This window comes from Sinocyclocheilus grahami, unplaced genomic scaffold, assembly GCF_001515645.1.
Source record: "Sinocyclocheilus grahami isolate Dianchi unplaced genomic scaffold, SAMN03320097.WGS_v1.1 scaffold1391.1, whole genome shotgun sequence".
NCBI classification, from domain to species: Eukaryota; Metazoa; Chordata; class Actinopteri; order Cypriniformes; family Cyprinidae; genus Sinocyclocheilus; species Sinocyclocheilus grahami.
In genome coordinates, this window is record NW_015506570.1 from 244221 (window position 1) to 257604 (window position 13384).

The 13384-nt window shown below is 35.9% G+C and overlaps 1 protein-coding gene and 1 long non-coding RNA gene across 2 annotated transcripts; one reads left to right on the top strand and one right to left on the bottom strand.

The window, feature by feature from the left end:
* Positions 1-726: 726 nt before the first annotated feature.
* Positions 727-4405, bottom strand: plaat1 (phospholipase A and acyltransferase 1). The gene is made up of 4 exons (XM_016256054.1): positions 4322-4405; positions 3044-3167; positions 2149-2417; positions 727-876 (listed from the first exon to the last, which is right to left on the bottom strand). Exons 1-4 carry the CDS (start codon positions 4352-4354, stop codon positions 775-777), a joined length of 528 nt encoding a protein of 175 aa, XP_016111540.1. The 5' UTR covers positions 4355-4405; the 3' UTR covers positions 727-774.
* On the top strand, positions 3040-12733 carry LOC107569889 (uncharacterized). The gene is made up of 3 exons (XR_001606959.1): positions 3040-3051; positions 3897-3898; positions 12493-12733. It is a non-coding gene; the product is annotated as an uncharacterized lncRNA (long non-coding RNA).
* The last annotated feature ends 651 nt before the right edge of the window (positions 12734-13384 follow it).

Below are 13384 nucleotides of genomic sequence, written 5' to 3' on the forward strand. Positions count from 1 at the left end.
ACATGCATGTGTGTGTGTTTATATATATATAATAAATATACACAGCACACATTATGTAAACAACTTTTATTTTGGATGTGATCGCCATTTAATTGTTTGACAGCACTAATATTTTTATTTATTTACTTATATATGACAGAACTATCCCTTTAATATTTTCAAAATATCATAAATAGTGCTGTCAAATGATTAATCGCATACAAAATAAGTTTTTGTTTGCATAATATATGTGTGTTCTGTGTATATTATGTATATATAAATACACACACATACAATATATATATTAAAAATATTTACATGTCTATATTCATCTAATTTATATTATATTTAAATATATAAACGACATTTTTCTGAAATGTATACATGCATGTGTGTGTGTTTATATATATATAATAAATATACACAGCACACATTATGTAAACAACTTTTATTTTGGATGTGATCGCCATTTAATTGTTTGACAGCACTAATATTTTTATTTATTTACTTATATAATGTAATTATTTATAAATTATATAATTATAATCATTTATTTAAATTTTAAATAATGATTATAATTAGATATATTTATATAATTATTATATTTAAAAAAGATTTCCTTTATACAGACAAAATCCTAGTTTACTACACTTTTATTTCAATTCTTTGAATACCATATCAAGTGGTCACAGCAAGAGCTAATTCCATTTGAACACACAACAACTTTTCATCCTAAAGATGTGAGTACATAGAGGACATTAACGGGTAAAAGCTGTTCTGTCGTCTTGAGTGGCTCTAGAAGGGTCTGTTTCTGGAGCGTGTGTTGATCAGTCCCAGCACTGAGAAAGCACTCGCTGCAGCCGTCACTAAACTGATGGCGCCTATGGCTCGTGACGCCTGCCAACACACAATCACACACTGTATGAGATCAGCAGATTACAGCAGCAAAATATCAAATGATGTCTCGTGATGATCAGTATGCATGAGAGGAAATCGCAGTGTATTTGATGGCATGCTGGCTGATCGGCACATTCATCTGTGACAGTATTTATATCTTAGATACTCGTCTAACTAGACAGCATCTTTGTCATAAGGCATGTCCTGAATCAGTAGCATTTTTGTTTTCTCCACAGGATAGAAAAAAATTTAAAATACAAAAAGGTAATTGTCACTTATGTTTATAGGTTACTTACAATTATAGGTTTATATCTCAATTCATTGCAAGTTTAGGTCTCAAATCTAAGTTTACATGTTGCTATTCTAAGTTTAAGTCTCACATTCGTAAATTCACATCTCGCAATTCTCAGTTTATATCTTGCAAAGATAAGTGTAAACCTCAAATTCTAAGTGTACATCTCGCACTTCTGACTTTTTTTCTTAGAATTGAACATTTTTATCTCAATTCTACGTTTCCATCTCAATTCTTTTTTTGGGAATTGCAAGTTATATCTCACAATTCTACGTTTCCATCTCAATTCTTTTTTTGGGGAATTGCAAGTTATATCTCACAATTCTACGTTTACATCTCAATTCTTTTTTTGGGGAATTGCAAGTTATATCTCACAATTCTACGTTTCCATCTCAATTCTTTTTTTGGGAAATTGCAAGTTATATCTCACAATTCTACGTTTACATCTCAATTCTTTTTTTTGGGGGGGGAATTGCAAGTTATATTTCACAATTCTACGTTTACATCTCAATTCTTTTTTTTTGGGAATTGCAAGTTATATCTCACAATTCTACGTTTACATCTCAATTCTTTTTTTGGGGAATTGCTCATTTATCTCTGACAATTCTGTGTTTATTCTGATTCTGAGTTCATTCTGAGAGTTCCGAGGAGCTCACTTGAAACAAAGAAACTAATAAAATATGTCAAAAAAATTTATCCAATGGTAAGAAATGTAATAAGCTGTCACAGCTTGGAATTTAACTTTAAAATAACTTTCCTGGATTTAACTTAAGATAACTTAAATATCCACTTCATATTTCAAGTTAGGCAGCACAAACACTTACTTTTTTAAGTTGAAACAGCATGTTTACAGAGTCTTTTACATACAGTATACCATGGTACTGGCTGAACACCAGACTCCCAGCACATGCCCCCTAAGAAGTGTGCTAGTAATCCAGTGTTTGTGTTGTGCACACAGAGACAAAAGAAGAGCACTAGACCTGCTCAGACACTGCCTCCCCGTAGCGCAGGAGAGTGACGAAGTGCTCACAGTTGCTTCCCAGCAGGTCATATGACACCTCCTGTCCAATGAGCAGCTGCGCTCGCTGGATGATCTCCGACACGGCCAGCGGCGTGTGATTGTCATCATATTTATTATTGATCCGGTATGAATCTCCTCCCACGACCTCCTTCAGGAGCTGCATGCGGACCACGGCCTTCCGGCTGAACACGGACTTCACACTGGACACAGCTGTGGCCGGACTCTCGTCTGCCCCGAGGAAAACACAGACAGAGACGTTTAGTCCACATCTGCCCTCAAAAAACATTTAAGATCTGTGTATTTGAATTATTGCATATAACCAGGTCAAGAAAATGCGTGACCCTGCAGCACAAAAGCAGGCTTAAGTCATTTGTAGCAATAGCCAACAATACATATACATTTCTCTTTTATGCCAAAAATCATTAGGATATTAAGTAAAGATCATGTTCCATGAAGATATTTAGTAAATCTCCTACCGTAAATATATCAAAACTTAATGTTTGATTAGTAATATGCATTGCTAAGAACTTCATTTGAACAACTTTAAAGATGATTTTCTCAATATTTAGATTTTTTTGCACCCTCAGATTCCAGATTTTCAAATAGTTGTATCATTGCATCAGCTGACGCATAAATCTCAATTTCATAAAATTGACCCTTATGACTGGTTTTGTGCTCCGGGTCACATGCTTTTCTGAAATATATACATGCATGTGTTTGTATTTATATATACATAATACACACACATATAGCATGTAAACAAAAAGCTTTATTTAGCATGTGATGAATGGTCTGACGGCACTAATTGAAATACACTGAGGCGGAGAGAGCGTGTGTGAGCTGGTGGCACGGACCGACAGGTGTGAGGTTGATGATGTATCCGTCTCCCAGGTAAAGAGCCCAGTGCTGATAGGCCGGTCTGAAGATCTCGATCAGGTCTCCAGGCTGAGGCTCCTCATCAGCTGCACTCGAGGCCATCTGAAGCAAACACACAAATCACGCTTCTTTAGCAATAACAGACCTGCGTTTGATTACTGAGCTTGTCCATTTGATAGATTGCAGGCTTAACGTTTTTTCTTTAATCCTCAGATTAAACTAAAAACCCGAATAATGGCGTGATCTTTCTCCCTTGAGTCTGCCAGCCAATATTCATCTTTTGTCATGTCAGTTTAATAAGTCAAAAGTTGACTCACTCATGAGAAATAACTAATAATTAATCATCAGCAATAATGTTTCTGTTGTGTAGGATATAAGAGAGTTTCGGTTGATTTGTTATTTAGTGTCATTCATTATTTTTTATTAAGAGAGGTCACTTTTCACATTAATTAATCTTTTTAAAAAATATTTTATTTAGGATTATTCTTGCTGTACAATGAATGTATATGTGGTCCGTCATATACACGCAGTATAAAAATAAATATTCAATACAGTGGTTTTATGCCGCAATATATATAAAACATTACATAATTTAATAATAATAAAAAAATTCCCGTCTAAATAAAAGCAAAAAAAACGCCAAAAATAAATATCCAATATATTGATTTTATTTCTCAATGTAATAATAATAATAATTTACTAATAAATAAAAATTCCTATCTAAATAAAGGCAAAAATGCCCAAAAATAAGTCTTCAATATATTAATTTTATTCAGCAATATCTATAATAATAAATCATATGAATTGACATATATTCACAGGTGCACAAAGGAGTGCATCATGGGTAATTAGTTTGTATTTTTCATAATTTAGTCGTATCGTATCGTATCGTATAATACCTTCTTTAATGCTGCTAAAAATGATTTTATTGCTCAGTATTTTTGTCTGGTTTTCTGTTACAAGCACCTAAACACTCACAGATCAAGAAACATTTACCGGAGACGCTAAATGACTAGATTTGAATTAATTATTCATTTAATTATTAATAATTTTCAGCGAGAATGATTGAGAGTTATCATTTTATATAGGCTACCATATGACAGGTGTTCTTGTTTTAATCATAAACTTTTCAGAAAACAAGTCATTTTGTGCCTTCGGTAAATGAATCTTAAGGATGTTTAGCCGATGCTCGTCTTTACACAATCTGCTCATACACACACATTTCCAAATAACTGAAGAAGTGCTTGTTTACTCACATGAACAGTTCTTCTCTGTTGATTATCCATCATCCCACAGCAGAATTCTGCACATTCTGATGGAAAATACACCAGCGTTTCACATCTTTATACATGCGCTTGAATCATCCTTCATTCTTGCTGTACAATGAATGTATATGTGGTCCGTCATATACACGCAGTATAAAAATAAATATTCAATACAGTGGTTTTATGCCGCAATATATATAAAACATTACATCATTTAATAATAAAAAAATTCCTGTCTAAATAAAAGCAAAAAAACCGCCAAAAATAAATATCCAATATATTGATTTTATTTCTCAATGTAATAATAATAATAATTTACTAATAAATAAAAATTCCTATCTAAATAAAGGCAAAAATGCCCAAAAATAAGTCTTCAATATATTAATTTTATTCAGCAATATCTATAATAATAAATCATATGAATTGACATATATTCACAGGTGCACAAAGGAGTGCATCATGGGTAATTAGTTTGTATTTTTCATAATTTAGTCGTATCGTATCGTATCGTATAATACCTTCTTTAATGCTGCTAAAAATGATTTTATTGCTCAGTATTTTTGTCTGGTTTTCTGTTACAAGCACCTAAACACTCACAGATCAAGAAACATTTACCAGAGACGCTAAATGACTAGATTTGAATTAATTATTCATTTAATTATTAATAATTTTCAGCGAGAATGATTGAGAGTTGTCATTTTATATAGGCTACCATATGACAGGTGTTCTTGTTTTAATCATAAACTTTTCAGAAAACAAGTCATTTTGTGCCTTCGGTAAATGAATCTTAAGGATGTTTAGCCGATGCTCGTCTTTACACAATCTGCTCATACACACACATTTCCAAATAACTGAAGAAGTGCTTGTTTACTCACATGAACAGTTCTTCTCTGTTGATTATCCATCATCCCACAGCAGAATTCTGCACATTCTGATGAAAAATACACCAGCGTTTCACATCTTTATACATGCGCTTGAATCATCCTTCATTTAAAGATGTTAGAGGAATAGTTCACCCAAAAAGGAGAGTTCTGTCATCAGTTGTTTTAAACCTGTATGAGTTCTTTCTTCTGTTCAACACAAAAGAAGCTTCAACAAAACAACATGTAGAGAGGAAACGATGACAGAATTCTCATGTTTGTGCGTACTGTCCCTTTAAATGTGCTCAACTGATGGCTCATCAGACACTGGTGCCACACTGAAATCAGTGAGCGGTCACACTTGTGAGCATGTTAGGTGTGAGGTGAAAACAGCCAGAGAATGCTGGAGTAACACAACACAATGACCACACACACGATTCACAGGCTCTTACAATAGCTTCTCAATAATAGAGAAACCAGCAGAAGAACACGGGCCGTGAAACCTGTTCATCAAACATAGTGTTTGCAATATATTGATTTTATTTCTCAATGTAATAATAATAATAATTTACTAATAAATAAAAATTCCTATCTAAATAAAGGCAAAAATGCCCAAAAATAAGTCTTCAATATATTAATTTTATTCAGCAATATCTATAATAATAAATCATATGAATTGACATATATTCACAGGTGCACAAAGGAGTGCATCATGGGTAATTAGTTTGTATTTTTCATAATTTAGTCGTATCGTATCGTATCGTATAATACCTTCTTTAATGCTGCTAAAAATGATTTTATTGCTCAGTATTTTTGTCTGGTTTTCTGTTACAAGCACCTAAACACTCACAGATCAAGAAACATTTACCGGAGACGCTAAATGACTAGATTTGAATTAATTATTCATTTAATTATTAATAATTTTCAGCGAGAATGATTGAGAGTTATCATTTTATATAGGCTACCATATGACAGGTGTTCTTGTTTTAATCATAAACTTTTCAGAAAACAAGTCATTTTGTGCCTTCGGTAAATGAATCTTAAGGATGTTTAGCCGATGCTCGTCTTTACACAATCTGCTCATACACACACATTTCCAAATAACTGAAGAAGTGCTTGTTTACTCACATGAACAGTTCTTCTCTGTTGATTATCCATCATCCCACAGCAGAATTCTGCACATTCTGATGAAAAATACACCAGCGTTTCACATCTTTATACATGCGCTTGAATCATCCTTCATTTAAAGATGTTAGAGGAATAGTTCACCCAAAAAGGAGAGTTCTGTCATCAGTTGTTTTAAACCTGTATGAGTTCTTTCTTCTGTTCAACACAAAAGAAGCTTCAACAAAACAACATGTAGAGAGGAAACGATGACAGAATTCTCATGTTTGTGCGTACTGTCCCTTTAAATGTGCTCAACTGATGGCTCATCAGACACTGGTGCCACACTGAAATCAGTGAGCGGTCACACTTGTGAGCATGTTAGGTGTGAGGTGAAAACAGCCAGAGAATGCTGGAGTAACACAACACAATGACCACACACACGATTCACAGGCTCTTACAATAGCTTCTCAATAATAGAGAAACCAGCAGAAGAACACGGGCCGTGAAACCTGTTCATCAAACATAGTGTTTGAACAGAAACACATTTCACATTTGTGTAAACTACACTTTTACTCAGAGCTTCGTGTCAAAATAAACATGTCAGAATTCACTTTCAGCTCAAATGTACTCGCTAGGGTTATTATAGTCAACTAAAACCATTGAAATAAAATACACATTCAATTAAATTAAATAAAACTTGACTTAAAAATGAAAAATTTGTTTTTTCAGCATTGCCAATGCAACGTTTCTCATTTTTATTTAGTTTAAGTTGACGACTAAAACTAAACTGAAATAAAAATCACAATAAACTATATAGACATATTTAAAAAAACGACAAAAACTGATTAAAAATGACAAAAACACTGAAGAAAATGACTTAAACGTGAAGTGAAATAAACATGAAAGCAGAAGATATGAAGAAACTCCAGCGGCATGTGAACGAGACTGCAGTAGCTTGATCAGAGCGTCTCTGGTTTCTGGAGAGCTGAATGAATGAAGTCAAACGTAGAGTCTGGCATCTAACAGCGGCGATGAGATCCCGTGGATATTAAACGAAGCAGACTCACTTATCAGCAGATGTCATGATCAGCGGGTGTCAAGCCTCCATGTGTGTGTTGTGATTCAGGAGAGCGTGTGTCTGATCTGCTGCTGCTGCTGCGGTCACTCGCCGGTCAAACACAGCACACTCACTCTGACACTCCTGAGACTACAGCAATAGCAGTACTGTTTCTGTGTGTGGCATACTGATCAGAGCAGCACTTTATTTATTCTTCTTTATTCAGAGGTTAGAGGTCACGTCACATTGTCACTGGAATTTCTCCATTATGTTTTATTTAGGATTTTAATACCTTTACAATGAATGTATATGTGGTCCGTGTGGGTCCTAAATCTTCAATACAGTGATTTTATTCCGCAATATATATATAAAGTATTGCATAATTTACTAATAAATAAAAAATCCTGTCTAAATAAAGGCAAAAATTCCAAAAATAAGTCTTTAATATATTAATTTTATTTCTCAATATAATATAATGATAATAATAAAATATCAATTCACATGGATTTATTTTTTTAATATTTGATTTAGGATTGTTCTACCTTTACTTGAATACAAATGAAAGAGTAAAAAATCCCTAAACTAAACTAAACTAAACTAAAGACAGATATCAAGACCAATGCAAAGTAAAACGACACAACGGTCCAGTTATTTAAGAGACAGTATCTAGAGAAATGCATATAGCTGCGGCAGCCTCACTGATGGAGCAGGCTTTGCTTGTAGCACTAAATCAGACAGAAACCCAGCAAAACATATCAACAAACTAGAAATGAAAACAAAACGAATAAAATAACAATCAAAAAGACTCTATTCTTTTATAGAATTTAGTTCTTTTACAAATGTAACAAAATCCTCATATATCTTATTAGCTGTTTTCCCTAATAAACCTGATAAAGTAAAGTGTTTTCTCTAATAATATACCTTCAGTGACTGAACAAGGTGACAGCTTACTCACTCTCGCGAGACTAGCCAATCTCTCCAGTCTCCCCGCACGCCATTCTCGCGAGAGTCGAGGATTGTTTCGATGCACGAAGGCGAGTCCCCTCATTCTCGCGAGACTCCGCGCTGCGTTCGCTACGCCCGCCCGTGGTTCTCGCGAGACTGCGAGCGGAAGATGGCAGATGGCTCTTCCTCGTAGGGTGTGTGAGTGTGTGTCGTTTGTTTACCGTTCGATGCGTGGCTCCGTATTTACTAGTTGAGAATTTGTTGTAAAAAATTGGTGGTAAAATAAGGTGTTGTTGTTTTTAACTAACTATTATAATATTTTGATATTTAATTCCATTGTCATTCTCATTATTGTAATACAGTAGTAATAAAATATACTGTAGTACAATTCATTTTTATTATTTCAATCAGCATAAATTAAATGCAGTTCACTAAATACTACCCTGATATATAAATAGTGACACACATGTACATGATAACATAAATGTTTTTTCCTGCATGAGGAATTGTTGTAATAATAATTTGGTAGGTAAATGTTTAATTGTTGTGAACATTATATCATAATGCAAAAATGGCTTCTTTTTCTTAATGCAAAATGTAATTTAGTTGTTTCTGTGCTAAGACCAGAGTGTGTTTTTGATAGATTTTATGAGATCGACCCCGAACTGTTTAGTGTAGAGTAGATTTTGATCACTTTTGAACATGATAATTATCATCAGAAGTTTTTTATTAGTGCTGTTGATTGATATTCATGTCTTATGTTATAATTTCATACAGTTAGTGATATACGGCTTGAAATATCCCACTGAATTTGACTATTTAATGTACTTCATGAAGTTTTGATGTTCTCTTTAGTAATGCCGAATGCATTTGTCTGTGAATGCGGGCCGTGGTGAAATATTCATGCACGACTCCCCTGTGAGCGCATGACTACACTCTAATTTCATTAATACACTACACGCTTATTAATAATTTAAGTGGGATTTCTCAGAGGCGTAGCGGGAATGGAAGACCTCGCTGGCTGATTTAGTGAAGAATGTTGCTGTAAATCTGCCTCATTGTGTTCAGAGTTCACTCACACATACTCACACACACACACACTCTCTCACACACTCACACTCACACTCACACTCACACTCACACTCACACTCACACTCACACTCACACTCACACTCACACTCACACTCACACTCACACTCACACTCACACTCACACTCACACTCACACTCACACTCACACTCACACTCACACTCACACTCACACTCACACTCACACTCACACTCACACTCACACTCACACTCACACTCACACTCACACTCACACTCACACTCACACTCACACTCACACTCACACTCACACTCACACTCACACTCACACTCACACTCACACTCACACTCACACTCACACTCACACTCACACTCACACTCACACTCACACTCACACTCACACTCACACTCACACTCACACTCACACTCACACTCACACTCACACTCACACTCACACTCACACTCACACTCACACTCACACTCACACTCACACTCACACTCACACTCACACTCACACTCACACTCACACTCACACTCACACTCACACTCACACTCACACTCACACTCACACTCACACTCACACTCACACTCACACTCACACTCACACTCACACTCACACTCACACTCACACTCACACTCACACTCACACTCACACTCACACTCACACTCACACTCACACTCACACTCACACTCACACTCACACTCACACTCACACTCACACTCACACTCACACTCACACTCACACTCACACTCACACTCACACTCACACTCACACTCACACTCACACTCACACTCACACTCACACTCACACTCACACTCACACTCACACTCACACTCACACTCACACTCACACTCACACTCACACTCACACTCACACTCACACTCACACTCACACTCACACTCACACTCACACTCACACTCACACTCACACTCACACTCACACTCACACTCACACTCACACTCACACTCACACTCACACTCACACTCACACTCACACTCACACTCACACTCACACTCACACTCACACTCACACTCACACTCACACTCACACTCACACTCACACTCACACTCACACACACACACACACACTCTCTCACACTCTCACACACACACTCTCACACACACAGACAGACAGACAGAGAGAGAGAGAGAGAGGGGGTTTGTTCAGAAAGTCTGTCTCAACACTAGCATTGCATTCATGCACTTAAATGTCTTGTGTTTGATTACAAATGCTGCAAAAATTCTATTGGATAACACAGGGTTTCTGCTTCCACAAATTAAGGCCTGAAATGAATTTTAAATTGGAGCAGAAAGTCTTAAATTCATAAAATTGTGGCATTAAATGTTGCATGCGCTGCAAAACCTACATCTCTTCCACCGTACTTTTGTCTTGTTTTCCAGTAGAAATATCTAAACATCCTGAAATCAAGATACATTTACTGGAGATGCAGAATGAAGATATGAAGTCTTTTTTTATGAGAAACTGATCAAAATGAAGTCGTTTCGTGATCCGTGCTTATGAGTCCCGATTCGAATCAAATGATTTGCGAACCATCATTTTAGATTGTGATCATTCAATTCGCAAAATGATTTGTGAACTTGCTCCAAAGTTCTGATCTGAATCAAAAAATTCACAAGCCTGCTCCAAAATGCCGAACTGAATCAAATGATTCGTGAACCATCATTTCAGATAAGGACTTCGGAGCGTGGAGCGGGAATCATTTAATTTGCGAAATGATTCACGAACCGGCTCTGAAGTTCTGAACTCTTAGCTCATAAAACTCTTTCTCATAAAACAAGTCTTCTGATTTTGTGTCATTCTGCTTCTCCAGTAAATGTATCTTGATTTCAGAATCTATTGACATTTTCTCTGGAAAACAAGACAAAAATACAGAGGAAGAACAGCACTTTTTTTGCAGTGTGATCAGAAGTACAGTAAAAGTTATTTCCATATTCTAGTGTTTTGGAGAATGAATTCAAATGGATTAAAAAGTAATGGAAATCTATTTCAAGTTGTATTTTCAAACTTTGATGTGTTGCTAGAAGAAGACATTTATATTTAGAGAACATATTAACATGTTCCATTCAATGTTTTCATTACATTTTCTTTATTTGGTCTTAAAATAGTCTTCAATTTACCTTCATAAACCTGCAGAGACCATAAAAACCGACACAGTAGAAGATCGAAATGTACATTTATGGAGCAGATCATAAGTGTTTTTTGGTAGTCGTGATTTTAATCTTGATTATTTATTCAATTGAATCTGATCTCTTCATTGACTGAATCTGAAATAAAAGCCGTTGGGCTGTGCTGAGTGTTTCTAGCGGAGAGAAGGACATTGTTAAGCGCTAACAGAGCGGCGCAGAAGGTCACCAAACACTTGGCAGCGACTCAAACTTGCTGCCGTCGCTGTGTTTCTCCGCTGAAGCAGAGACTGAACACGTCACAATGAACTGACGCTGATCACAGTGACATGATAAATGTGCAGTATGGGAGGTTTCTGTCTGCATGATTTCACGAGCAGAGCGCAACCAAAGCACTGCGACTGGAAGCTTGTTTCCAATGAAAAATAACAAAAGATACTTGCAACTTGTTATTACACAATTAGTGATAAAGTGATAAACCTGCAATTTTGAGCTGCTTTGTTTACAGCCGTTACTGGAGAAACCGCTAGTTTTATCACTCTAAAAGCGCCTCCTGCTGGCAGAGAATGAGTTTGCGTTTTCAATAATAAGCCCATCTCCAGCAACATTTGTTGTTGCTCAATTTTTTCCTCCAGTGAAAAAGTGCATCTGCTGTTGTCTCTCACATCAAAAATCTAGTCACATATGTGTTTAGAGCTGTTTAAACGCTGCTTGATCTGTGCAGATTTCTCTCCTGATTCTCACCAGAACACTGACTCACTGGAGGAAGCGTTATTATGGATTATGGACTCGTATAAAAACGTCTTAATGCTGGATTAGTTAAAGCTTTTGTCTTCTCCAGATGTTCACTGATGGACTGGAGTGCTGTGGATTATTGTGATGTTTTTATCAGCTGTTTGGACTCTCATTCTGACGGCACCCATTCATATAAAGCTGTTTTGAAACCATATTTTCAGGTGACAGATGAAGTGGGAAGTTAATGGTTGATGTGTTATGTTTCAGTCACGGCTCTGCTGAGGAAGCTGAAGCAGCAGTCACGAGAGAGTGTGGAGGACAAGAGACCCCGTCTGCTCAAAGCACTGAAAGAGGTAAAGCAGCAGGCCACACACACACACACACACACACACACACACACACACACAGAGTCCCCGTGTATTAATTAGCATTAGAGAGTCTGAGGCATCTGGGAATGACCTACAGGAAAGAAGATATACGCAATGTCACCTCACTGCAGACACTTAGATTCACACGAGCGCTCATAACAAACCATGACTTTGAGTTCATATTTTAGTTAGTAACTTACTGATGGGATGTTAATCAGAAATTTGTCTTAAAAATGGGAATATTTTAGGTTTTCCTTAAAATATAATGCTGAAAGTGCTTTTATAATTGCTGTGTTTTATATATACTATTGTAGGAAAGAAATTGAATATAGTTTTCTTAATTTATTGAAGTTTTATTTTAATTTCTACTAATAGAATTTGCTGCTAATATGGCAATTAGGGGTGTGCGATATTGACAAAAAATAATATCTCGATATTTTCTGGGATTTTATCGATAACAATAATTAGAAGATATTTTGCTGAGTGTGTTATTGTGCCTCCTGAATTTTCTTCATATTCTGTGGTCAGTTCACAGCAGTGTTAGAAATTAATCTTTAATGGGCATTTTTACCTTTATACCTTTATTTTTTTCTAAAAGTGCATTGTCTTTTGAATCAAATTCTTACATTTAATCAGTGAATTGGAATAATAAGACCAAAAATTTGGGTTTTTACCAAGCAAATGAAAGTTTCAGTATCAGGATCAAGAAAATTAATCTTTGCAACGCAGAGGAAACACAGAAGCTGCATCTGAAGAGGCGTTTAGATGCATTTACACGCTGTTTAATGCAG

What these genes read in the sequence shown, in the direction of transcription:
- plaat1 (XM_016256054.1), bottom strand. Translation starts at nt 4,354, where the DNA reads ATGATGGATAATCAACAGAGAAGAACTGTTCAT. An exon ending in AACAGAGAAGAACTGTTCAT is followed by an intron (nt 3,168 to 4,321) that starts GTGAGTAAACAA and finishes TGTTTGCTTCAG; the next exon opens with ATGGCCTCGAGTGCAGCTGA. An exon ending in GGGAGGCAGTGTCTGAGCAG is followed by an intron (nt 877 to 2,148) that starts GTCTAGTGCTCT and finishes GTGTGTTGGCAG; the next exon opens with GCGTCACGAGCCATAGGCGC.